The sequence below is a fragment of the Haemorhous mexicanus genome, chromosome 12, assembly GCF_027477595.1.
Source record: "Haemorhous mexicanus isolate bHaeMex1 chromosome 12, bHaeMex1.pri, whole genome shotgun sequence".
NCBI lineage: Eukaryota > Metazoa > Chordata > Aves > Passeriformes > Fringillidae > Haemorhous > Haemorhous mexicanus.
Window position 1 is genome coordinate 18,236,362 of NC_082352.1, and position 27,924 is coordinate 18,264,285.

The 27,924-nt window shown below is 44.0% G+C and overlaps 1 protein-coding gene across 1 annotated transcript in view; it reads left to right on the forward strand.

Moving 5' to 3' along the window:
- CMIP (c-Maf inducing protein) overlaps nucleotides 1-27,924 on the forward strand; it is a 130,575-nt gene that overhangs the window by 71,510 nt on the left and 31,141 nt on the right. Inside the window, exons 3-6 of the mRNA XM_059857415.1 lie at nucleotides 5,832-5,882; nucleotides 23,670-23,831; nucleotides 24,993-25,034; nucleotides 27,728-27,790. Of these exons, the coding sequence (XP_059713398.1) occupies nucleotides 5,832-5,882; nucleotides 23,670-23,831; nucleotides 24,993-25,034; nucleotides 27,728-27,790 (318 nt within the window). The remainder of the gene's footprint in view (nucleotides 1-5,831; nucleotides 5,883-23,669; nucleotides 23,832-24,992; nucleotides 25,035-27,727; nucleotides 27,791-27,924) is intronic.

Sequence of the window (27,924 nt, forward strand, 5' to 3'; positions counted from 1 at the left end):
TACCTGGGTTTCAGAGGAAGACCTGTTCTCAGGCAGCAGACAGCTTAATCCAGGCTGGGTTCACGTTTAAAAGTCATTTTCATGTGTGGAGCTCTTCCCACTCAGTGTTTGTTGGATAGGCACAGCCATCTGAGCGTTTCACTGCCTGGCATTTGGGGATTCCCATTGTCCCATGTGGGAGTCATGGGCAGTCAGGTTTCTGGGGATCATGGACTGTCAGTTTTCTAGACATTGTGTTTTCTTTCCCCCTGCCAAATGATGGGATCCCTGGTTCTTTCCATGAGCAGCAATCAAAATCTCAGGGTTTTTTTCTTCCCTGCAGTTGGAGAGAAGGTGTTGCTGAAGCTGGCTCATTAGGCCACGAGCTCTTCAGGCCAGAAAATAGGAGCTAAATTTAGCTTTTGATGAAGTGTTAGCTCTTTAGTATCAGGAATAGCAGGGCCTCCTTGAGCTGGGCTAGGCTTCTGCTCTTCTGCTTTCCCTTTGTAAAGCACAAGGTGTGATTATGGCGCTGTGTGGATCATTATGAGGAGGATGCTACCCTTGATAGTGAAATAACTGGAAGAACCTTTTGAAAGAGATTGAAAAAAAACCTTCTGGTATAATTTCATGAGCTGCTGAGCACCAAATGCAGGAAGAGTCCCAAGGCTTTGGTATTTCAGTCACGACAGTACTGCCTTGCTTTCCTGTGGTGTCCTTTCTCTTAGCCTTAAAGCCACCACTTCCATGCCTGTTGCTCGTGTTGTTTTATTCATGTCTTGGCAGTCGAGTGTAGTCAGAAGGAAAAACAAACAGAGCAGGAAGCCTTGACAAGCACAACAGTCACACGTTCAGCTCGGTGCTTGACCACGCTGTTTGTGCCAGGGAGTCCCCATGGTAAATGTTTCCATTGGGTTTTTAGTAATATTTTATTTTAGTCTCCTTGGAGAACCTGCCTTTTGTTTTGAGTGCCAGTCCAGCCAGTGCTATCAGTGTGGAGAGGTCATACAAGGACCACAACCCAGCTGAGGCAGGGAATGTTTTAAGGAGGAAAAGAGCATTTCTAGCAATTCCCAGCAACTCTGTCTGTACCCTGGGTTAAGGCAGAAGAGTGGCAGGTTTCCATTGCAGGTCTGACCAAGTCAGAGGTGCAACACTGGGATTTGCATCAGCAACGTGAAGGTTTTGTACAGCTGTGTGGGGCTTGGCTTCCTGCAGCCCTGGGACACTCCTCTGTTCCCCTGGCTGATAATAAATGGGGGCAGAGAAGCCAGTGCTGTTTTATGAGTCCCAGTAATGAATATCAGCTGGAAAAAAAAGCACAGCAAACCCCTCATCCTGCTGATGAGAAAGCAAGTGAGGGAGAGAGAATCACAGAATAAACTTAGGAAGAATCAAAGCCAAAATCTGGATCATCAAATCCCACTTATTGCCACATCTTCTCAGATGGCAAAATCCCCTAGAAGCACGTGTGTGAAGGACACTGTTGCAAGGAAAAACTTGGGAACAGTTTCCTACATGGACAAGCCTGTTCTTGTATTCTTCTGAATAACACACATGCCAGCAGCAAGGGATGTTGTGGTGGTAATGTACTGCTAAAGGAATGGCAGAGGTCTTCACCATCATTTTTAGAGTGCTCTGTTTCCTGCAGAGTTTCAGGTGTTCTGTTTCTCAGTAACACACAGGTTCCTATTTAGTCTTCTCCTCGCCTGGGTGCAAATTATTGCAGGGGCTGTAACACTGGCATGAAGCAAGTGTTCAGTTTCCTGTTTTTGTGAGCAAAAAGGAAAACTTGCCTTTAAAACGCTCACTATTTTTTAATAATAAACTTGTATTCCTACTCACTGACTAAGGAATGAAGTAGTTGGGGTGCAGAGCAAATACTTCCTTTTTCAGCAGAGGTATGAATTCACTCATGTTAACCAAAGCTTTGCATATGCAGGCATTTACTCTCTTGCACAGTTTTTTTTCTTCTGTGAGCTGTCTTTTTAAAGCAGGAGATTTTAATCCTATGAATAAAGTTTGTACTCCAGCTGATCCTAGGTGGCTTTTCCTCTCTGATTGAACCTTTACACCCCAAAAATAAGAATATAAAATCCTTCAGAACACAGTTCCAGGATCAGTTGATCTTAAAAAAAATACTGCCAAGTATTTTTTTAAAAATAGATATTCCTCTTCCTCATTGGAATAATAAATAAGCTTCAAGTAGTTTAATATTCTTGCACCTTTTAGGTTTTACTCCCACATTTTCCTGTTTTCTAAAGTGTTTTTCTACAATGTTGTGGTTGTACAAATCAATGTGAGGTCTTGACTGCACAGGAAGCTCAGTTACCATGTGTCACCCACTACCCTGTTAAAGCCACTGCATTTAAGAACAAAAATATTTGCAGAATTGGGGCCCAAACATATTAAACACACAAGGGGCCTAATCTATTTTTTTGCATACCTCTGTATGTAAAATTGTGTTGAAGTACAGTGAAGAATTACAGAATCTTCACTGTACTTCAGTCCTGTCTCATTCACTGATTGTGACAACAGCAGGCAAAACATTTCCAGCTGAACTTCAAGTTGGAAAGGTAGTTGTCAAAAGAGTGGGGTAGAACTGGACTCACTGCAAGGACAAGGCGGAAAGTAAAAAAAAACTTTCCTTGTGTGGTTAGAATGCCTAAGGAAAGCCTGGTTTGAAGTATTTTCTGTCTCATTTTCTCCTTTTTATTGTTACCCTAGGGCTGAACAAATATAGTAAACTCTGCCCTTAGCTGCAGTAAAAAACTGTAGGTGTCAGTTCCCAGGAAGTGGTGACTTTGGTGCAGAAAGCCTTGGTTCTGTCCTTGCACATCAGATAAACTGTAAATGTCTGTGTGCAGCCCCATAAATGAATTGTGGTTCCCTCCACTGCTTTACACTTTGGTGCTTTTTGTCAGAAATGTTACTCACAATAACCCTTGAATAAGTCAGTGCCTGCAGAGTTGGCTGGGCAGCTGAGCACCCACAAGAGCCTGGTGGCTCTTTTTTCATCCTGGCATGCTATGAACTCACTGTTCCTTTGGTGACAAAGAAATGCTCCCTGTAGTGCCTTCTCAGTGTAAGCCTGAAAATGAGGAGGGAGGAGCGAGGGATGCTGTGCAAGGGGAGATCTTTGTTTTCCTTTGCAGAAGATCAGCATTTCCTGCAGGGTGCTGTGGTTTTGCTGGGGTCAGGTGGCCGGAAGGGTGCAGGGGAGGATTAGTCCCTGCAGCCTGTGAGAGTGGGGATACTGATGTCAGCATCCCTCAGGATAGGAGGGGCTGGGGTAAAGCATTCAGTCTGGGCTGAGCACGGTGTAAAGACACTGCTGAAATGGCCCTTGGCCTTCCAAGCTTCTCTTACCACTGAGTCCTGATCACCAGTACAAGTGTGGGCATTCTCTAAAGGTTTGTTTTTCTATTTTCTGTTCACTTTGTCTTGATTTTCCTGGGAAGTGGTCCTTAATAACAGCCTGAGCTCTGAGTGTTTGGAGGGTTCAGACTCCTAACCTAGAGCCAGGTGCCAAATTTGCTCGATCACTTCTCTACAGTAACTAACTCCATGTGTACACAGTGCTTGGCCCCACACTTGGAACTTAGTCACTTTGCTAATTTTACTTCTAAAATGCTTTTTGTATGTTGCTGCCATTGAGTTGTACAAGTCTTTGCCAATTTTAGTTTTGTGCCTTGCAGCATTCTTCATTTCTTTTCCCCCCTGTGTTTGGAGTCCACTTGTGCCTCCTGCTCTGCAGGATGCTGTTGTCCTCACTAATAGTGTGGGCTCCAGTCACTTCCAGAACCCATCTACACATAATATTCTCTAATTATTTGCAGTGGTCTTACATTCTGTACTACTGACATCATTAAAGTAGGAGAATAATTAACAAATCTCAATTTAGGGCTTCAGCATTTGCTCTTACTTTCAGACCAGGGACTGAATCAGGTTGACATTTTGCCTCTTTGAGTGAAGTGCTTCCTTCCCCTAGAATAATTGTGATAATATTGATTTAAATAACAGTATCTTAGTTTTTGTAGTTCCTATAAACTCATTCTTATTGGTACAACTGCTGAGTATACATGAAGCCTACAAAACCCTTCAGTTTTACTTATTCTTTAGAGGGCTTTGATGCTACAATTTGCAAAGGAGTTTTTTTCTTCTCCTGCATGAACCAGTTGTCTCCTTGAAAAAAGGTTCAGTTTGAAATTAAATTTTTCAGATAAGTCTGTTGAGGTTTTAGAGCATTCTGTCTAGGCACAGATAAGAAATATCTAAGTATATTTCCTTCATGTCTTTTTAATTATGTTAAAAACATTCTTATGCCTTTTGGTGGCAGATTGTTTTTGACCTTTTCATTGTATTAAAATATAGTATAAAGTTTATTGAAATAAAATTTAATTCTATAACATACAGGTAAAAAGCCTGTCTTGTATTATAATGCCCACATATACATTAAATAACAGAAAATCATTAAATATTGTCTGACTGAAATATCCTGCAGATCTGCACTCCAAATGTTTTTGCAGTTTTTCATTGCATGAAAGAAGAAGAAAAGGAAAGTTTTTTAATTGCATTTGTAGCAATTTCATATTCTGATATGTCAGCATTCTTCTTGAAATTGAAGGTTTTTGATAAATTCTCTGGTCAGCCAAGATTGTTTATAATATATTTATTCCTGCTTTATTGCCTCAACATCTACTGGAGGAGCAATTGATTCTCATTAAGATATAATTAATATGTAATGCATATATAAAAGGATATTACTCCATTTAATTCAGAGTAATCAGTCCAAATTTGTGTCACTGAACCATCATTAGCTGACCTTGAGATTAAACACATTTTTTTGGTGACCATACAGCATTTTTACTCCTGGTATTCCTGCCATTATCAGTGAACTGAATGAGTGATGGGAGATGAAATGCATTCTGTAGTGTGGATTTTGAATACTTACCTGAGAAGGTGTTGGGGAGTGAAACTTGATTTGCAAAAAGTATGTGCTTTTTGACTGGCAAAAACCTCACCTTTTTATTTTTTTTCATGGATTTACAGGCTAACCTGTAATTGTCAGTGTTTTTGTAAAACATTTTGAAACCTGCTAAAAATTGCCCATAGGCAGGGTTAAGGGGGAACTGGAAAAGCCAAAGGGCATCTCTGCCCACTCAAATATTTCAGACTTATGTCACCTTGTTAAGGCATGCATATTTACGTCACTCTACGTGCCTTTATATTTTTTGATACCAAGCCTTTTGACCTTTGGGAGTGTTGAACTGTTCCTCCATTGGCTACGACCTGGCTTCACACTGGGAATTTCTGGCAGCTCTGCTTAAAATGGCCAAAAATGGGTGATGGCTGGGAGTGATGATTGCAACATTTCTGCTGTTGCTGCAAACAGTCTGTGCGTGTATCTGCACGTCTGTGTGTGCTGGGCTTTTCACTGTTTTAATATCACTGAAAGAGCTGAGACATTATTTGAGTTGCTTTGGGGCCATTGAGGAGCAGGACAAGGAAAGAAATCAGAGTATGGAAAAAGCCCACCCCTCCTGTTAAAATGTCAGCCCATCTTCCTACTCTGCTTCCAGTGTTTAATGACAGAGGCAAAGGCCCCACAGGCATTAAAGATCTGACCCACACCCAAATGAATTCACAGAGGATTTTTCAGTCTTTGAGCTGGACAGCATTTCATAGGGGCTTAATATTTTGTGAGGTTTTGGTTCAGTATTTTATAATGCAGCAAGGTCTTTGTATCACTGCTTTCTGTGAAAATAAACTGGTTATAACATAAACTACCTGAGTGACCTGAAACACTGGTAGAAACTAATGATTCTGTCTGTACCTTTTCTTTATTGCAGGCTGCAAACAGTTACCTGAGGGATCAGTGGTTCCATTCTTTGCAGTGGAAGGTAAGTTCTGTACTTCATCTTTTCATTCTCCAGGAGTACTTCTCAGAATTCCGTGTTTGTTCATTGTCAAAGCCCTGAATAGATAAAGTCTTTTCTTGCAGAAACCCTAAATCAGAACATGTCTGCAGTTTTAACATGTCTGTGTCACGAATGAAGTGCACCAATTAACTTGTTACACAACCCAGCTTTATCAACATGTGACTGGCTTCAAAAAGTAGATAGGCAGTTAATTCACATTTAAACAGAACAGAGATGGCAGGGTTTTAGTTTTGTATGGTGAAGTGTCATATGCTATAGTGAGTACACTTCATCCTCTGCACTCTTGGGATATTTTGAGGTTTTTTGGCTGGTTGTTTTTGATTTTTCTGAGAAGCTAGGGAGAAGAGTGTCTTTTAGAGCTGTTTATTGTATGTGTAACGTCAATCAGTGATGCATCAGTCCGTGTTTATACTTTAAGATGATTTGAAATTAAAGGCAGCTTCCATTTCAGAGACCTCAAGCCCTTTCTCATTTTCAGTGGGAGCAATGGACTGATTGCCCTGAGTAGGGAAAGTGGATCACAGTGACAGTATTGTGTCTCCAAAGCAGCACATTCCTCATTGAAAACCATAGCTGCTGACCTTTGGATGGAGTCTGTATGGATCTTTGATGCAGTTAGAAATGAGTTTTGGCCAGATGCTGAGTGTGGTTGTCCTCCCTTGCCTTGCAGTGGGAAACACAAGCAGTAGTTTGCAGCTCAGGACTTGTCTTCAGCAGGGTTTCAGTGGAGTCAGCCAAGTTGGCTGTGCAGCTTATCAGGATTTCAGCCTGCTGACAGCAACCACATGGAAAAATATACGGAAGTCCCTCCCACCAAACTGGTTTTGTTGTAGGTGTATTTGATAGTTGCAAAATAGTTGTGTGGCAAAACTTAAGAGTGTTGTGTGCTTTGTGTAGCCATCAGTGTCTGGCAGAATCGTGTTCTGAGCAGTTCCAGGCTCTTATCAGCAAAAGCCAAGTGTTGAGATCTCCTTTCCCAGACCACTGGCATATTCTCCAGCCTGTCACCCTGACTGCCCAAACGAGAGTGGGACAGCAGTGCTGATAGCAGAAGGCTGGGTTGTGCTGCAGCACTTTATTTTGGCCTCTTGACAGTATCATTAACACAGTACCCAGCCAGCCTTGATTTCTTTGCAACTCCTGAGGATAACAAAGCACTTAAAGCATGCAGAGGCATTATCTCCATGGGGCCATTATTTTCTCTCCTGCTTTGGCAGGCAGGGATGATCAGAGGAAGCATGGATAGAAATGATGATGGAATTTCTTTTTCTGCCTCACCCCACCCAGGATGGTTGTGGTACCAAAGTGCTGGTGGCTCATGCCCACTTTGTTCCTGCAGTGAGGGGAGAATTGGGGTTGGAGGTGCAACTCTGGAAAACATCAAGTAAGATGGGGTAAAGATGCAACATGGCCCTACCATTCAACCCACCAAATAAATTCTTTAAAAAAAAAAAAAAAAAAAAGGGAAAAGAAAGAAAGCAAGCCAGGCTAGACAGAGTGACCTGGCTTGCTTACATGCCTTTCAGTCATGGAGAAGGAGCTTTGCTCTGTGGGAGTTGTTTTTAAAGGAGCATTTCTTAAACTTTCCAGTGCTTCTGACCCAAGCCTCTCATTTTGGGAAACTCTGAGTAATTTAACTTGGTGCAAAGCAGAATTTATTTTTGCTTCCCTGCTTCCCTCCCCACCCCCATTAAATTTGTTTCTGAAAAACAAGTGAAACATTATCTTGATTTAAAAGCCCTTCCCTTTACCAAGAATAGCAAATAGTGTTTTCCCATAAGAACAGTGACAGGGTTTAGTCACTGCCCAGGTACTTGGCACTAGGAAATTCCTCTTTGCTAAAATGGAAGTAATTTAGTTTTTGGGTTTTTGTTGCTTAATAGTTCAGAGGAAGAGCACCTGATAACTTTCTGCTCTTTGGCAGGCTTAAGTGAGATCCCAATGGGCAGAAGAACCAGGACAAGCTGTCAGTGTAGGAGGGGAGTGAGGGAGTGCAGTTGTGTGTCTGCCTTAGTGAAGTTTATCACTTAACTGGATATCACTGGAGCCTGTGACTTTAAGAGCCAGGTGCCATGGCTCATCTCACTCCATAATTTGTATGGTTTGATGATTAAGCAGGTAGTGAGGGAGCCCACAAAAAACAGGAAACCTATTCTTCTGCAGTGGGGCATTTACACAAAGCACCAGGTGGCAGAGAGATCACCACAGCTGTATTTTAATGGGGTGGTTGTGCTGATGAATGATATATTTGTCCAGTGGTCTTACAAATAATAGGTCAGAACACTTCTGTGGGATGTAGAACACAGATGCAAACTGGTGCAGATAGCTGTAACAGTTGTTCAGGGGAAAGCATTCAACAGAGATGATCTTGCTATTGTTTGTACTTGTGTAGTGGGAGCATAGGGAGCCCAGCTTAGCCCCAGTGTACTTGGCACTAGATTTAAGTTTAATTTTCTCCTGCCCTGCCCAAACAAGGCTGGAGGAATCCACTGTACAAACAGCAAACTGATATTCTGAGAATTTCCAGCAGTGGGGATTGCTCCCTCTTAAATTACAGCTATGGGAGAAGATTCATATTCTCTCAGTGTCCTTCTGACTCTTTCCTGTGCTTGAAGCCTTGGGAATCAGTTGCTGCATGTACCCTGGGCTACGTGGGAAAAGGTAGGAACAGTGAATAGCTGTGTCTCAGATATCTGGGGAAGCTCTTTAGGTTCAGGCACATACTTTGGTTTTGCAGGAAGGTGCTAAGGTCTGTGACAGAGCTTTCATGGGGTGCAGTTTTAAGATTTAACGTGCTGTGGGAATTCAATTTGCCAACCAGCACCCTGGAATTTATTTTTGTTCTAGAGACAAACACGGAAATAATAATCAAGAATAATTTCTTCCTGTGACCCAGAGAATAATAAAAGAAATGGTACAGATTAACAAAAATAAAAGAGAACCAAACACATAATTATCCATGCTTTAGATCCAGCTCCAAGGGGTTTTATGTGTCATCCAGCTAACTAGCTGTCAAGATGCTTACAGAGCTTTTTAGTTGTGTTTTTTTCCTTGAATATTGTGCCCATTGAAGTCAGCAGGGTGTAGGGACAGCACAAGTGTTCCTTATGTAGTCATCTTCTCTTTGGGGTTTCCATTTCAAACCCTTCCACTAAGGGTTACTCATAATTCCTCATTTAATCTGGATATCAGTGAGTATCTCAACTCCTAAAGGATTATTGGCCACCTCAGCCTATTTTTAGAAATCCTGATTTCCTTCAGCTTGTAGCTAAGCCAAACTATCTTTGTCCAGAGAATAAACAGAACATGTTAACAACTCTCCAGCTCCTCAAACATAAATCATTAATCCATTGTGTAAGGAAAGTTCCTCTCAACCAAGGAGGTTGGATTGAAACCATGATGCATAATCTTTGGTATGTGGAAGCTGATAAGTCATAACAGCGTATCAATAAAGATAACAACACTTTCTGTGGGTATACAAAAGAGAATAACACATGCAGTTTGTTGCCCTGGCTGGATCCAGGGCAGATACAATGGTAACCAGCCACTTCTGCAGGGGCTGGATACAGCTAAACTTGGCTTTGAGAGATACTGGGACTAGGATTTTGGGAGACACAAATAAGCAAATACATACTCTTGGTATTTTCCCAGCCTGCATCCATCTACTTAGTTGCTTGTTTGGGCTAAATGCACTTTGTGTGCATTTGTAGTGCTGAGCACTGAGAGCTACCATCCCCTGTAGAAAACCTGTAGCCCCATTACACCACATGCTAAAAGTATTAATCATTAAAAGGTACACTTGACTAATTTAGTACCATGTTGCATTTCAGTTAGAAAGACATCAGAGAGGTTTTTTTCCCCAGGAGTACAGGTATAGATTTACATTTTTTAGTGGGAATTCACCTAAGCTCATGAGGGCATGTTGCATTTTTTATTGTGCTTGATGGTAAGCCCTGAACACTGCCCTCATTGTGGGGTGAGTTGCTCGTGTTTTCTGGTCAGCTGGGTGATGCAGCAGTCAAACATGTCTCTTGACAGCCTTTGGGGGAATGTCCTGAATTGACACAACACAGAAAGATCAGAGCCAGGTCTGCAGGAAAGCATGAAGCATGATTCAAACTGAGCTTTGTGTGCTTCTGACCTGGATCTTACAGAAAGGCTTGCCTGTACCTTGTCTTCCCCACTGATGCTTTTAACCAGTGCCCATGTGTCCCCTAATGAGTACTGCTGCTTGGCCAGGGAGTTTACACATCTCTTAGCAGGGACAGTGCAAATGTGTTAATTGTAGGATTGTTTAGGTTGGAAGGGACCTTTGAACATCATCTGGTCCCCTCTCCACCCACGCCACGCTTGTCCTCTGGCAGTGCAGGGTTTACTTGGAGGTGGTAGGAGGCTGCTGTGAAGCCCCAAAGCAGGCACAGGACCCCAGCAGTGCTGGGCTGAGGGGAGCAGCCCCCTCCCCATCCTGCTGCCTTGTGCTCATGCAGCCCAGCATGCGTGCACACCCCTGACCTGCAGTCAGCAGTCACGTTACCTTTTGTTTTAACATTCATTTTCAACCCAGGCTCCATGTTTTGAATCCCATGAATTAGGAAACTGGAACAATGTTGTCATTTGGGATTTGCAAACGTTTTGCATTGAATACTAAAATAAGCGATGTTGGCCTTGGTTCAAAAACTTTAATTTTGGATTAATATTTCCCTGGTTCTCATAGGGATTGTTCTGTCTGTGTCTTCAGGAAACAGATACTTCCATGCACAAGCAGCCCTATTAATTGCAAAGGGATTGACTGTCAAATAAAGTCATACTTGACCTGAATGATGATATGCTCTCAGGTCTTGACTGTGACCATGTTATGAATTTCTTGTTAATTAGTATTTTTTATGCAATAGCCATGGGTGAGTATCAGTTTTTATATCCAATGGTGAATGTTCAGAGTGAGTTACTCTTCTTTGAAATTTAAAGCTGCAAAATAATAAGTTAAGAGCAACTGTTCTTGAAAGTGTGGTAAAGCCTTGCTTGTGTAAAGCACCTTTACGGCTTTGTCACCATGGTAATGATTAAAAATAGTGCTGATACAGGAGAGGGGGTTATATGGAATTTAAATGATGACATTAAAGAAATTTACAGCCTTAAATCTCAGTAAATCTTGCCTTAAAACTGTGAGGTCTGGGAAAAAATCACATTGGATGTAGTTAAAAGGGCCAGTGTGTTTAGTGACCTAATTTATGATCTGAGAGAGGAAGATTTGGTACCCTGTGACAATTCCATAGCCCAGTGCTCTACTGCATAGTGAAAATTCTATTTGAAGAGATCAGCAGTTCTTTGGAGTGGCAGTTCTGGACTTCAGGCCTCTCCTTGGTGGTTACCCAGCTCACAAAACCATAACTCTCTTGGCTGTTCCTTTACTTTCTTTAACTGAAACATTGAGGTATTTTCACAGAACAGAGAAGTTTTCATTTTCTTTTACTTCAAGGTAAAACAATAAATAATTATGATACAATTAAGCCAACAATGGCTTTTGTTTTTTTTCTTTTTCCTTATGTGTCTGTGTGCAAGTCAATAATAGAGTGATGGGAACCAAAGATGTGGAATTAGGTTTTGCCTTTTCCATCCCCAGGGTTTGGGAGCATTGTGGGCTTCAATGACACACCAGTTTTGGACAAGTAGGTTTATTGCTTGGAAAGATAAAAGGCAGCCCACAAGTTTGTGGCTGATAGTTGTACTCTTCCTCTGAAATGCTTGGGTAGCAGTTATGGGAGACCATGAACAGTTATCTGAGATATCCTGCCTTTCCTCTGCACCGTGGTGCTGTTCTAGGCCAGACTTTGTAGGGAACAGATGTGGAGTCCAAAGGGTGTGTAGATGGATCTGTGTTGCCAAGAAGTGAGACTGGTACCAGTTTGAGCTTTCTGGTGAAGATAGTGAGACCATTTTTCAGTTTTTGATGACTTTTCTCACGGTGAAGTGATGTTTGCTGTCATGGTTTCTTCTTTTCTGTATGAAAGGTAACATGAAATGCAGCTCTGTGTGTGCCTGCTGTTCATCTGGTGATTGAAAAGCCCACCCTGTCTGTTATCTGAGCAACCTCATTGCAAATTCAGGAACAACATAATGGAAATCTTGTCATACTTAACAGCCCTTTATTTCCATAACATTTAGTTTTTGGAGTTCAGCTAGAGGGATGTCTTTTTTGTCTTTTTTTTTCTTTCTTCCTTTTTGGCTTGAGATACCTTCATGAGCACATGAAGTCTGTTGCCTCTCTCATTTTCCAGCACAAGTTTGACAGTCTCAGGCCATCTGTTATCAGAAGTCACTTGAAAATTCTTGGCCTTGTTTTCTGTTTCTGGGATCTCATTTTGCTAGAGGTAGCTGTGCTGCCACAGCAGAAAGGCACAGATCTCACTTGGGAGGTGGAAATGAATAGATGAAAAACAGACAAGATGTTGACAGAAAGTTTTTTCTTCTATTCATTTTATGAAATGCTGGTAATGTTTTAAGAACTGGAACAGGTGGAGTGGCTAGTTTGGGATTTTTTTTAAGCTTTCACTGCCTTTGCACTGGGAAAATACCTCACTCTTTCTGGGGTGCCACTGGAGCAGGTTCCTCCCAGAAGGTACATCTGCAGCAGTGACAGCTGAGCACGGGCTGTGCTCTGTGTTGGCTTCACATGAATCACTTCAAATCTGGGAGCTGCACGTCCATGCCAGCACAGCACTTTGTCCAGCCAAGGAGGCTCTTGGCAGCACGCTGGGGTGCCAGCCTGGAGCTGAGCTGCTGCCCTGCCCTCATCCAGCCACAGGCACACGAGCTTTGTGCACCCCTGGCTGCCTCCTGTATTGCCAAAATGGCCTTTTTTAAGGAGGCAGAACTCAAGCCAATTCATGGCCTGGTGGTGAAATTTGAGTAGAAACTAGATAGTTATTTTCTACCTTGCTTTAGCTAAGTCAGGACCAGCTCTAAATTTTCCCCTCTAGACTTGGATGCTATCCTATTCAAACTAATATTAGGTCTGAAGATAGAGGGGTGTCAAAAACAGCTGAATAAACAGGTCAGGTTGTTATTGTGTGCTTAGGTCTCAGCTCTGAAGAGGAGCAGATACAATTGCTGGAATATGTTGTTTCTCAGGAATGCTGAGCTGCTGGCCAAGAGGGAGCCTCGGGTTTTGTGCTGGTGAATTGCTCCTCTGCATTATTCCAGGGCTGACCTTATGACTAATTCTTTGCAATTCAAGATTTTGAGGTTATGGTGACCAAGAATTTCACCAAATTATAACTTCTTATCTATAGCTGTCGTAATATAGAGCTGCACCAAAATTATTCTCTTGTTCAGGTTTCTGGCTGCAGAAAAATCTGGATTTAGGAGATCTCTTGTGGAGACAGGACAAGACTGGTAGGCTTTCCCAGGAGTGTAATTATCCTCCTTGCATGGTGCATTGGGTGTGAAAACCTAACTCTGGGAGATGACACATGCTAAGTGCCTTGTTAAGCTGCTGCCATGGGGCCCAGTTCTGCATTCTGGCTCTTAGGAGAACTCTTGGTGTCAGAAGACCTCCATGGCCCTGAAGGAGTGAAGAGGATCTAGGTGTTGTTTTAAATTTCTCTTTCATTTCTTGCACAGCTTTGTCCTTACATTATAGTATACATAATGTATTAGGGGATAATAAAACTGCTGCTAATACCCCCAAAAAACTGTAAAGCAGTATATTGCAAGTGTCACAGCCTGCCCTAGCTCTTCCTCTAAGCCTCATCTTGTCTGTCACAGCTCCTTGTCTTTTTTCCCTAGAACACTGATGAGTTTAAAATTAGGAAAAAAACCAGTATCCAAAAGCCAGTATATCCTTCATTCCCCTCTCTTCATTCAGAAGCCATTGCATTGCAGCTATTTCCCATCTCCTGGTCTCTGGTGCTCTTTGCTGTCTTGCTTCAGATGGGAATGCTGGATCAGGCTGTGTGACCAGAGGGGAGATCCATCAAGGACAGCAGGGATGTTCTGAGTGATTCTGAGCATGAGGTGGGCAGTGGTTCTGGGAGCACCCCAGTGATCTCTGCTTCTCAGAAAGCATGTCAGTCTTGGGATCAGAAAGGTGAAAGCTGTGAGTCTGTCTTCAGTCTTGCACATCACACAGCACTTGTACAAAGGAGAAGGAAAACAAAGAAATTGCAGAGATCCAGGGGCATTTTGGTAGGCTGAGGAGTTGCAGGAGGTTTGGGGGCTTGTGCTGAGGTGGCACAATAAGATGCAGTGTGAAAACATGGAACAAAGTGATGGGAGTGTTTCAGATGCAAATGCTGCTCTGAAATTGGGCATCTCCCTGTGAGAAACTGGAAAATTCAGTGCTCCAAAGCCCATAAAGAAATACCCTGCTTTTCTGAAGTCCCTTTTAAGATGCTTGCAAGCATCACATCAGCATCCAGTCCCTGCTCTCCCTAAGGCTCTGCAGCAGCTTTCTGACACAAACATGTTCCTCGAGCCGTGCACATCTCTCTTGCTGACGACATTGATGATGCAGGTGCACAAGAGAGAAGCCAATTTCAAAGCCATTTATGGTGTTGAGGAGCTAGAAAATCAGCAAAATAATACATTTGCCAAGGAGGAGAAAGTGAAACAGGTGGGTAAATGTCCATTTGGAAGGTTTTGCTGACTGGTGAGAGGGGAGGAGAGCAGAAAAAGCTGAGGGTGTCCACTGCCAGCAGTAGAGAGTAATAAGGAAAAGGGATGACGTGGCTTTTTAATACATTTTGCATATCTGGGAAGAAATAATTGCTTTGTGTACTACTTGGTGCTACCTCAGCTTACTGGAATTTCCCAGAAAATGAAAGGGGGATAGATTATCTTCCTGAGGTTATCTTTTGTTAGCAGTTACTACAATGTGTAGCGATAATAGCTGCTTACTCCCAGTTGGAGGTGGTTTCTCAGGTGGCGAGTTCTTCCCATCAGGGTTCTCACATGCCTGAAATTAAAAAATGTCACTTACTCTCCTCATTCTGCTTCTTCTGGGTAGTTAATAAATTCAGTGGTTTTGCATTTCAAGTCATCATGGCAAGATTTTGGAGCAACACTGGCTGTGTGGCTCTGGCTGGTCAGTAACTAGGAGGATCAAATTCCAAGTTGGCATGTGCTGGCATGTGCTGTGCAGCCCTGCAGGTGAGGCCACCACGTCCTGTTTTCCAGTGGGTCACCAGCTCTCTCGTGCCTGAGTGGGATCTGAAGGGTGCAGTGCCAGAGTGGAGGGGCTCTGCACAGCAGGTATGCCTGGCTCTGCTCCATGGTGGCCTTGTGCACAGCTTTGTGCTTTGCCAGACCTGGTCAAAGTGCAGTGATGATAAGATTGTGCCTGCTCCTTTTTTTTTTTCCTACCCAGTATCTTTTCTCTGCAGTGGCCAAGTCATTTATTCCCACTACAGGCTGAGAGGTGGTGGATGCCAGGGTTCCACAGACACAGCCATCATGTGTAGAACATAAAGGGCATGAAGATAAAAGGAATTAGGAACCTGGATCAGGGTGTCAGAGGCATTTTATAATCTAGTCAGTAACTGTAGGTCTCTTCACAGAAAAGCAGACAGCAAGGACCACACCTAGATGGCACTTATTGTCACAGTGCCTTGTGGCATCTGTGCTCTGTTTGCTGCATGTCAGAATCCACAGTCACACCGTGTCTGCTGTGCTTTCATTATTTAATACTGCTTTTTTGCCCCTGTGCACTCAATGCAGTGAGTCCACTAAAGGCCTCAGTGTGGAGTGTGTATGGTACACATATTCCTGCTTTTTTCTAGTAGCCTGCTTTATTATTTTTCAATTTTATTTGAATTGGACATTATTTTTCTGACTCCAGCTCATGCTGCAGGTACAGGAGCAGGTCAGACTCACACCTCTCTGGATCTCAGAACACTGAAATCCTGGTGTGCAGACATTTGCTGCTCTGGAGAAAAGGGCCAAAGCTGCTGCAGGGAGCAGTGAGGTCCTGCAAGAGGAGGAGGCAGCTGTGTCTGAACATGTTTGAAACCTTCCCTCTGCTAGTGAGTCAGAGGCTTTTCAACTCCTGAAGCTCGAGCAGGGTGTCTGGCTCCTGCCCTGTTGTGTGAGGCCAGCAAACTCTCTATGAAAATTTTTCTCACTCATTCTGCAGAAGGTATTTAAGTAACTCAGGAGGGTTTGTAAACTTCCTCCTCACCAGCCTGCAGTTAGGGCAAACCTTTCCTGTATGTCTGGGACAATTGTGTTGATAAGGTGTTTGGAAGTTTGTTCTCCTGCCCAAGATGATAAAAAATGTTGTGTGACTTCTGCGTAGTAAAAAAACCCAAAACACCCAGATGCTCACAGGCAAGATATTTTACAATATTTCTTCATTTGGGGAGATATCACATGGAATTTTCAACCCAAGATACCAGTGCTTTCTGCAAGCAGGGAGTGGCTTGTGCTTCTGCTGGAGTATCTGCAGTCATAGTGAAATTCCGCATAGCCAAAGCAACATTAAAAACAAACCCCAACTTGGCTCTGGTACGAAAAATACGGAACAGCAGTTGCTGTGTGCAGGATGAAAGCTGATGTTTTGCCAACCTGAAGTGTAAAGCTGGTGCTGGAACTGGGGCCTGAAGAATGGGAACGTTTGCCAAAAGGAAATGGAAGCAGGGATGGAGGGTTTCGGGGAATGCATCAGCGTCGGCCATGCCAAAAAATGTCTCCCCTGTGGACAGGTCTGATTACAAGAGTAACCACATTAGCCCAGGCAAAGTGCAGCTGGAGCCACTGCTGGCTTTTTGCGTTTTCTAGCTGGGGTTAGGGCATCTCAGATGCAGGAATGAGGAAGAGCTGGGTTTGGCTCGACCAGCTGTGTTCCTGCATCTTACAGAGACTTGAGGGCTGTGCAGGGGTTCGAGGGAAGACAAGGCACCAGCAGAAACAAAGCCCAGTTTCTTGGCTTGGTAGTGGGGAGGTCAAGGATGCCAAAGATGACCTCTTCCCTAGAAGGAAGCTGCAATTTTTGAGTTGCTTTCAATTTTCGGAGACACACACACACTGCATTTGCATGCAGGTTTGTCTTCAGTGGAGCTCACGAATTTCATGGTTTAATTTTTTTTCCTTTCCCTTGGGTAAAGTAACCTTCCTTTTCCATCCTTTCATCCCCTGTTGTTACTGAAGGATCTGTTTGCAGCAATGCTGAGCACATCAGAGAGCAGAAGCCCAGAAGGATGGGCAGTCAGTTGACAGCTGTGTGCAAAGGAGGAGGGGAGATATATATATGTAGATAAGATATATAATATGCTTTGGGAGCAAGTTCTTCAGTGCATTAGTGTTGCAGCTGCCCAGTGTCATGCTGAGAGGTGACTGAGGAGCCTGCCCTGTCACCCCCCTGTGTCCCATGTCCACTTTGCACTCCTGGTTCAAGCAGGAATGCGTTTGGTCTCTGTTGCATGCTTTTAAAATTGTGTTGATTTCAGCACTCTTTTCCTTTGCAGTGGTACTGTCCCAGTGGTACCTGAGCAAAGGACAAACCCTGTGCCTGGGGGAAGGGTCTGTGTGGTTGTTCCAGCTCGTGCATCAGTAACAGCTGAACCCACGTCACCGCTTGCTGAACCCATTGAACTCTGGCAGCTCTGGAATGGAGCTGACCTGAGCCTTGGGGGTTTCTGGCAGCTCTGGAATGGAGCTGACCTGGGCCTTGGGGGGTTCTGGCAGCTCTGGAACAGTGCTGACCTGAGCCTTGGGGGGTTCTGGCAGCTCTGGAACAGAGCTGACCTGAGCCTTGGGGGGTTCTTGCCTGGCTTAGTGAGATCTGGAGCAAGGTGGCAGACACTGGTGGAAAAAACCAGATGAATCAGTGTAGACTGAAAAAGGTGGTGGTGAGATGGGGAAGGGCAGCTGCAGGGTATCAGCATTCAAGTTGCTGCAGGCACAGTGCCTGCCAGTTGTGTTTCACTTTGGGTACCAGGATCCAGAAATTGCCTTGGAGGCCTGAGGGTCAGAACACCTCAGTTCTGCTCTGTTCCTGGCTTGCCATATGATATCAAGGAAATCATCTTGGTTTTCTTGCTCTTTCTCTCCTTCTTGCTTTTAATCATCTAGATTGTGAGCTGCTCAGGCAGAGAATGTCACTGGGTGTATTTACTCAGGCCATAGATTCACAGGTGCCAGTCTCAGTGTAATAAATAATGGTGATTTTACCAGGATCTTGTTTATATGAGTTGGCGAAAGACAAAGTGTTTAGACTTTACTGAGTGAGAATCAGAAGAGCTTATCCTATACTATTTCCCTCCATTTCTCTGGCCTGTGGCAAGGAATTTGTGGGAAAGTGAGCCTTGACCAAGGCAATTGCATTCAGAGAAGCAACTGAAGCGCAGAACTTGATGCACTTCAGCATTTTGCACTGGGTAAAATGAAATATGCAAAAAATGCTGTGACCTGAAAACATGGTGGAGAGCAAAAGTTTGCTGCTGCTGTTTCACAGCATATCTCTATTTTAGAGAGCAGCACATTAGTCTTTCTGTACAGAACTTTCAGAAGGTCAGGAAGAGTTTGATTACTGCAGCATGAGCAGTTTGAAGTCCCTGATTTAGAAAAGTTTCCATAATCTCATCCCAGCCCTTTGGCTGGATTGGGACTTCGGGACTTTCTATAGACTTAGTCTTTTTCAGGTAAATTTTTTTTTTTTTTTTTTTTTAAATTGGTAAATGTCGCAGGCAGGAACATAGTTCCAAAAGCTTTCAGTGGATTCAGCTGGTGGTTTAAGTCCATCTCTGACTAGGAGGGAAAATTCTGTTAGCAGCAAGTTAACCTTAGATATTTTTCAGAATACCGTGAAGTGCTACCTGCTAATATTAAAAGCAGAATATGGGTGTGGCCAATTTTTGGGGTGCCATGCCCTCTTTGTTTTCATGAAGAAAATGAGTTAAAGGTCAAAATACTAGCAGGTGATGCTGTAGAATACATGGTGCACCTGGCCTTTGTAGGATGGGCCAACATGTGTGTTGGACATCACCAGCAACTCTTCCTGTTCCTTGTTACGCAGCGTTTGAACAAAATGTTCTGCTGCAGTGGAGAAAACCTTTCTAGAGTCTGCTCTTGGTGTTGTTTTTATCTCTGCAGATTTGCATCTAGCAAGAGGCACCTCCATTTTACTTAAGCACTGTCAACATCAAGTGTAACACTAGCCCGTGTCATCCGTCCCCGCAATGAGCTGGGGGGACCTTTGTGCGGGAGCCTGACCTTTTCCCTCTTGCTGGAGCTGCTCTCGTTGCTCAGCAAGAAATAAACAATTGCTGGCACCCACAGCCTTCCAGGGCAGTGCCCGTTCCTGCAGGAGCTGCAGCCTGTCCCGTTCCTGCAGGAGCTGCAGCCTGTCCCGTTCCTGCAGGAGCTGCAGCCTGTCCTGTTCCTGCAGGAGCTGCAGCCTGTCCCATTCCTGCAGGGGCTGCAGCCTGTCCCGTTCCTGCAGGAGCTGCAGCCTGTCCCGTTCCTGCAGGAGCTGCAGCCTGTCCCGTTCCTGCAGGAGCTGCAGCCTGTCCCGTTCCTGCAGGAGCTGCAGCCTGTCCCGTTCCTGCAGGGGCTGCAGCCTGTCCCGTTCCTGCAGGAGCTGCAGCCTGTCCCGTTCCTGCAGGGGCTGCAGCCTGTCCCGTTCCTGCAGGAGCTGCAGCCTGTCCCGTTCCTGCAGGAGCTGCAGCCTGTCCCGTTCCTGCAGGAGCTGCAGCCTGTCCCGTTCCTGCAGGAGCTGCAGCCTGTCCCGTTCCTGCAGGAGCCTCCCTGCTAAAGACTCAAGTGATCCTTTGCAGGCTGCATGGGGTAAAGGGGGAAGAGAGCTAGAATTTAGCAGGCTCTTCAGCATTAGGGATGGCCATTAATTTTCTTTATGTAATGAAATAGTATTTGCTGATGGGAAGACAGGTTCCCAAGAGTACAGAACGTTCTCTGGCTGGCAGTGGAAAAGCAAGGATGAAATTTTGTCATCAAAAAGGCTAACTTCATTTTTCCCTTTTTGGATCAGGTGTGGTCACTGCTTTAAGATGTTCCTGACATGAAAGGTCTTGCTAGGGCTGAACAAGGCAAATGTTCCATGCTGGCTGATTTTGTGCATTAGAGTCCATTTTTCTTAGCTGTTGACTACATCATGATTATCATTCTTGTCCAAGAAAGTGGTGTATGAGCAAGGGCTACAAGATGAGGCTATTATAGGATAGAAAAATATACGAAGATCTTACTTTAGAAAGCTAAAAGTTTCCTAGGCTCTTTTGAACTTTCTGTTCACAGCATTGTTCAAAGGCTTTTGAGCACTGACAGTAAAAATGACTGCTTATGGATTTTTGTCACATTTCCTAGCTTAATAACTCTAGAAAAGTAATTTTTCATACATGGACTTCACTTCTTTCTTCCTGTAAAAGAGGATTGAGACTTAGGTCTTGGAGTTTCTGCAAGACTTAATTAATTAGAGTGATTTGGGAATGAAGGATGCCCTGTCAGTGTCACTTATTCTCCTCATTCTGCTTCTTCTGGATACTTAATAAATTCAGTGGTTTTGCATTTAAAGTCAGCATGGCAAGCTTTTGGAGTGACACTGGCTGTATGGCTCTGGCTGGTCAGTAACCAGGAGGATCAAATTCCAAGTTGGCATATCTTATTTTCACTCACATAAATTTTCACAGGAGCTTTTAGTGAAATCCCCCTAGAAACCAGATTCCTACCCTGGTATTTTTCTTGTTCAGGCTATTAATGATAAATGTTGTGTGAATTTTTTCAGCAACTTGAAGGCATCTTTTACACCTACATCCAGGGGGAGTGAACCCCTGGACTGACATTCTTGTTCTCCATGTGGGTCTTTACCAGGCAGCTTTGTTTTTCAGCTTGTGAGTGATTGTTGCTCCCTGCTCTGGAGCCAGCACAGGTAGAATGGAGCAGATGGCTCAGTGTTGCCTAAGTGCTTGCTGAGACACAGCAAATTGCTTCTGTAACCCACTGATAGGTTTCAGGCTTTAATTGAGGCTTTCAGCAAGGCGCTCAACAGTGAAAAGCATTCTGCTGAGAAAAACAGCACTGTAACCATGGCCAAAGGTTCAGGACAGCAGAGTTCAACCCTCTTGGGGATGGCTCCTCTATTTATTTATTTATTTTCTTCTGCTTTCCCACCATCATTCAAGACTCCTGTAATGCTGTTCGGAGGCTGCAGCTCAGTCTGTCAGTGCTCCCCAATCCTTTGTGCTGGAAAGGTGAAGCACACACTGATAAGTTTGAGTTCTGTGCTTGGAGCAGGCTCAGTGTGTCTGCAAAGGTGGCTGTCCCCTGATGCTCCCTTTGAGTCCCTGCCTGCCCTGAGCAGGAGCTTTGGTTGGTCCTCCCTGCATGGCAGTGGGTAAAGCTCCTGCTGCCTTCCCTCTGATGTACGTCAGCATCAGCAGCATTCTGACTTTTAATGGACATCTCTAAAAGGGAAAGAAAAACTCCCTTTCTCCTCCCTCACTCCAAGCAAGCCTGGATTTGACAGCAAAAGAAGGATATTTGTGGTGGAGTTGTCTGAGCAGCGTCCTGTTGGGCAAGAGTTCCCTTCAGCAGCTTCCCCTTGGGCTGGAGGAGCTGCTCTAAAATGAGTTGTAACTCACCCAAAAAGGGGCAGCCCAGAGAGGCAGGGATGCAATAGCCCAGTGGTCTAACTCTCATCCTCCCCCTGTCCCCACATTTTGTCTTTGCTTTGACTTCTTCACTGTACAGGGCCAAGGAGTAGGTTTCAGGATTGGAAATTGTGTCTCTTGAGCCAGCTTGGTTTAGTGTCCTCAGTTAATCAGAAGGGAGTTGTTTCCAGTTTAAAAATTGTCTAATAAGTCAGAAAGGAGTTGTTTCCAGTTTAAAAACCATCTAGTTGACTTAAATTTAGTGCCTAGAGTGGGTCTAACAAAAAGACCCTAAGAAAAGGCACTACATGAGTAAGAGAATTTAAATTCTATGGTTGAAGTTTCCTAAGGAGTCCAAGAAATCTGTGATGTAGAAGTAGTGCTGGTAGCTTAAAATCAGTGTTGGATTCCCTCTGTCCCAAGGAGCTCAGAAGAACAAAGATTTTTGTGCAGTTTTGAAATCCCAGCCACATTTGATAATGTCTGCAGCATGTTTTTATGTTCCTTTAGCTTTTCAGTGGCTTAAAATGCACTGGAAGTGTGAACTAGACTGCCAATGTGCTTTTGTACTTGGCATGAATTTAATTAAAAAGATAATTGGATTGCTTTATCAGCCTTGACATGTCAGCCTAGTGCCACTCTCCTCTCCCCCCTCTAACAGTGCTGACAAACCCAGTGCATATGAAATCTGTGTTTTTCTGCATTGTTCTCTTCTCCTGTGTTTCAGGTGGGGGTTCAGAGGTGACTGTTTGCTGCTGAGCAGTAGATCTGCTCCAGGGTGGGAAGGAAGTGGCTGATAAGCAGAGAGCCAGTGTGCTCAGATGGTTCCTGCTGGGGCTGCCCTGGGCCAGCCTGGGGGAAATGCCAGGAGCCACAAAGCTCCAGAGCCAAACAAAGCACACGGGCCCTGTGCAGAGCCCCTGCGTGTGTTACCCTCATGTACAGCCCAAAACGTGCAGCTGGAGTCTGCAAAGCTGCACAAAATGGGCAGTTCATGTGATTTTCATGGAAATGCTGTAAGATCCATTTTTAGTGGATGATTTCATGTAAACGTGCGTGCCCAACCAGTGCTGTTAAATAAACCTGAGCATGTGTCCAGACTTCTCAACATCCCTTTTTGCAGAGGACCAGGCTCATGCAGAGAGGGGAGTGGAAGGGAATGTGAACTAAACACAAGTGGGGCCCTGGCAGTTGCTGTACCTCAGTGCAGAGCTCCTTGCCTGCCTCTGGCACTGTCTCCACACTCTTCTGGAGCCCCTCCTGGCTTTCATGTGCCCTTCGTGTTGTTTTCAGAAGTGATGTTTGAACACTCATCATCATTTCCTTGAACTTGTAGAGTGCCACCAAGCCCCCTCGGGGAATCTGGGTGGGTGGGTTTTCTCTAAAGATTGCTTTTCATAATATAAAGCAGCCTCTGTTCCAGTAGTTTGTGGTCACATGGCTGCTGAGGAGTAAGAGTTGTCCTCTGCTTATCCAGCTGGTCTGTGGATGGGTCAGTTGATGAAATAGCTTGGACATGGTCAGGGGCATGCAGGGAACTGGGGCAGATGGGGTTAGGCAATCAGGCATGCTGTTCTTGAGAGTGGAAATGCCATTGTGGGCAAGATTTGGAGGCTTACAAGTTGGCTTCTGATACAGCTGGAGGGTGACATCATGACTTTTCAGGCTCCTTCAAGACAGAAGATGGTCTATGAGATTATTTTTTGCTTTGGTAAAATTGAAATAAATTCTGAATGTGAATTCACATTGAAAATAAAGGATCTAGAAGAGTGATGTTTTGATGGCCTCTCTCTCTCTCTCCCCCTTGCTTAATGAGTCTCTTAAACAGAACTTTAGCTTTAGAAACAATTCAATAGCAAGTATCTGTTAGCCTGAGGAAGGTGTTTGCGAGAGGAGATGATAGAAAGATGCTCTGGAGTTAAAAAACTCATTTTGAAATGAAAAGAATCATGGTTTCTCATTGCTTCCACAGAAGAAACTGGTTTAGACGTAAAAGGTTTTCTTGTCCATTTAAGTATTTCAAGCACAGTGTTTCAGCCGCCAGAAAAGGCAAAACTCAGTATGCAAAGCACCCCCCTTGGGCAGTAGGAAGCACAGCTGCATTCAGGGGGTTTATGGTGGTGTCAGTGTGGCCCTCTCACGTGTCTTGCAGAAGAAGATTTACAAGTACAAGAAGGTGCTGAGTAACCCCAGCCGCTGGGAGGTGGTGCTGAAGGAGATCCGGACGCTGGTGGACATGGCCCTGACGTCCCCGCTGCAGGACGACTCCATCCACCAGGCCCCCCTGGAGATCGTCTCCAAGCTGCTCTCAGAGGTACCTCAGCAGGGCTCCTGTGGCTCTCAGATGAGAGACAAACAGTTAAAAGTTTGGGGGTGGGTTTTATTTTAACTTGGGCTGTCAGAATTCTGCCTGCCGGTCTGCTCGTGACTTCTGCTCACTTGAGTGGAGTTTGCACTTGCTGGGGAGAAGGAAGATTTGACCCTAGATTTTGATTTCTAGAAACAAAACAAGCCCCATTTGTCTTGTGTTTGTTGGTTTGGTTTTTTTGGTTGGTTGTTTTTTTGTTTCTTTGGTTTTATAATTATCTATGGTAAATTTACATGGGTTTAACTCATGCCCTAAGTCAATGATAAAGCTCCCTTTGACTTCTATTCCATTGGCTTTGCTTCCATGACCAATAATTTTTGTATCAATATATATATACACACACCCCCCCAATAAATTAATTGTGTAGCTATTTTATTTTTGTTAATTCTGATAAAGAAAAGTGTATTTCTTCAGAGTTATCTATCATCCTCCTATAACATCTGTTTCAAATATTTAACTTTTCATGGACAGGAAATGTAATGCCAAGCAGGCTTTTCTTGTCTTAGTTCTATGTGATAGCAGAAGGATTTGATATTGGAAAAAAAATCCAATATTGTTTTTTCTTGCAGTAGTAAAAAATCTTAGCAACTCACACCATTGTAACCTCTGGATGGATCATGCTGCTGAAAAAGCACAGAGCAAACTCTTCTGCATAGATGCTAGCATAGGTGACTTCCAGTCAATTTATTGGCTTTTCCTGGTACTGTGTTTAAAGAAAGAATTTTGGGAAAACTGGCCACAAAAAAAACCAAAAACCACCACAACAATCCTTTTAATAATTTTTGTAAAGCTTGTCCTAAGAAAACATTTTAAAGAAATGTATTGCTGGCTTGACTTTCTCAACTGATTGACACCTCTGGCCTCCTGGTGTTTGTGTGCTGAGCTGAAGGAGCAGTGAAGGCTTGCACCAGTCCTCACAGCAGGCACTGGATCACCTCCTTTAGGAGAATGATTCTAATGCCATGGTTTTTATTCAGGAAATAAGCAATTGAGTCTTGAGCCTTTCTTCTTGTGTCTGGTGGTAGCGGAGGACTGTGTGTGCTCATGTACCAACTCGAGGGTGCTCTTCTCTCACTCACTCATCTTTCTTCTATTCAACTCTTTCAGAACAACAACTTAACCACTCAAGACCATGAGAGCATTATTGTGGTGAGTACCTTTCTGTCAAAAGCTGAGGACAAATCTGTATTGTTTGATAACAGTTCTCTTAGTGCCTGTCTCTGCCCCAGTGAAGTAGGGCAAATGTGAAAGCCTTTCCACCAATGCTGCTGAGCTTAGGCAGGAATGAAAACCATTTGTCTATTTTTTTGTGTGGCTTTGTCATTTCTCTATTCTTGTTTCATAGATGAATTACAATAAAGCTTTCTCATCAGCCTGTGTGAGAGAGCACAGCAGGCTGAGTGTTAACAGTCTCTCCAAATGGCCTCCTTAGGAGGCTACACAGCAATATCCAAATCTGTGTATGTTCTTTAAATAGTCCAACCCCATCATTTCCAGATGTGCCCTATAAAACCCTTAGGCTGAGTAGTTTCCTCAGGGGCTAATGCTACCATATACAGAATGTCTCCATTGCTGAGGGTATGTGAGCAAGGGATTGCTCTCGTGTCATTCCAGTTTAACTCCCTGCTAATTTACTTGCAAAAATGTCCTGTTCAACTTTTTTTCTTTTTTGTAGGTCACATTTATTTAGCCATAGAAATAAGTGAATCAAATGGCAGCTCTGTTGCTTGTGAAACAAAGTATCAGAGAGGTGGAACTTGGTTCCTCATCACTGTGATTTAATTTAATTTTCTGGCAGTTTCCAGGAGATTTTCACAGTAATCTAATCTAGAGCCTCACCACCACCTGATTGTATCACATCTCTGTGACTCTTTCTGCAAAATGACAAGGTGGCAGGTAGCTGCTAGTGGGTGTTAATTGTGTTTAACTGCTGTTTAAGGTACCCTTTTAGCTGGAATCAGCCACTGAGATAAATCTCTGAAGTAACATTTACTTTTCTTTGCTATAACTTTCATTTAACTCTAGTGCCAGCGGTGGTTCAGGCACCCAGTTACAACTAGGGGAATGATTTTAAAATAGAATATGAGAGGTGGCCCTGCTGTGAGCAGGGAAGGTGAACCAGGTGGCCTCCGAAGGTCCTTTCAGCCTGTGTCATTGCCCTGTTCTGGGTGATGGTTTCTCCAGCCCAAGTCCTGCCCTCGTGTAGGTTGTGCCCAAGCCATTTAGGAGCTGGCAGTTCCTGGGCATTCAGAGCTCACTGCCATTACCCAGATAACCTGGGCTATTCCTGGAAAGAATTGCTAATAGTGTGTATTTATGTAGCATGTGCAAAGTACACAGTGCTTGGCCATGCAGATGGGACCAGCTTTCCTTGTCTGGATGGTGCTGGGGCAGATCAATATCCCAACCAATCCCCTCCTGCTCAGGATGGGACACACGTGTTGCCACGGCTGGGCAACGTGGCACAGCTCAACGTGGCACAGCTCAACATGGCACAGCTCAACGTGGCACAGCTCAACGTGGCACAGCTCAACGTGGCACAGCTCAACGTGGCTGCTTCTGGCCATTAACTTGTGAGGAAAACCCAGGAAAGATCCTGCCAGGCTGTCAGACTTCCACACTGACCACAGAGGCAGAGCCATGACCTGTGACTGTCTCTGTTGTTGGTATCCTAAAGCAAACAATCCCAAAGATGGGCACAGGAAAGATCTTGAGCTCAGGTGTTGGATGGGGAGCAAGGATGTTCTGGTGTCTCCCAAGTGGATGGAGTTGTGTTCTCCTTCAGTCCCTGTGGCTGGGCCAACCAACACCAGAGGAGGAGTGACCAGTTGCAGAAGGATGGCACGTGATAATGAGTGTCATAGGTCTGACATGTAATCCAACAGAGCTTTGCAGTTTGCTTGGGTTTTGGTGTTAAAATTCACACTAATCTTGACCTCTGTGAAAACACAGCTGCTGCAAGCAGACTCACAGGGCTGAGTAAGGAGATGAGAGGGAGAGCAAAAACCGAAGCAAAGCCTTAGTGAAACCCCAGGTGCCATCCAGATAAAATATCTGGTGTTCAGTTGCTTAATACAGAATGTCCTGGCTGCTCTGTTTAGTGTTTAACATGGAAATGGGTACTGGGAATCCTGTAACTGAAGAGTGGAAAAGCCTGAAGGCACCACCACATAGAATATATTATTCTGGTACCATTTTCTAGTTTACAAAGGAAGCAACAGGAGCATAAATTCATTACCCCCGCAGTGGCAGGTATGACCTCCAGTGTGTTTACCCAGCATAAGTACATTGGTTTGTGCAGCAACAAAGGAATGGTTGATCTCAGCTTTTACCAAGTTAGATGCTTGATTTTGATAAACAGGGTCTTCCCAGGTTAAGAGCAGTGCTAGGTTGCTTTTAGTGAGCTCTTTTTCACAAAAAAGAGCTTGAACTCTTTCACAAAGGATATGTGTGTGTGCTGGTGTTCAGTTTTTTCTTTTAGGGAGATGTTCTAACTGAAACAGGGAGCCAGATTCATCCTTGCTTTATTACATCCTAAAACAAAAAGGTCTGCTCCTGTTTCCATTTAAACCATTATAAATAGTGCACTCCTTTGCCTGCTCTACATATTTACATTAATGTAGTTAGAAGCAGAGTTTTCCTGAGGATTCATAGCAGAAGTGTGCTTGAGCTTACTTGTAAAATAAACACATGGCCCACCTCTAATTTCTCTTTTGATGCTTTTGTCCTTTTCTAAAAGTGAGCTTTTATGCCCCCAAGAAAAATACTTCCCTGCAATATGCTTTCTCCAGCTGCTGCCTTGAAATTCAGTTGTTCTCCTTTTTCTCCCTTTCTTTTTAAAGGCAATTGCACCTTTGCTGGAAAACAACCATCCTCCTCCTGACCTCTGTGAATTCTTCTGCAAGGTATCAGAACAGCTTTGCTTTCTGGAATCTCACAGTTGTATATGACTGTTGTTCTTTGAGTGGGGAGTTGTTTTTTTTTCTGTAACTTCTTGCCTCCTGCCCAGATTGAGTTGAGTTTTTGGTCAGCAAGCAAT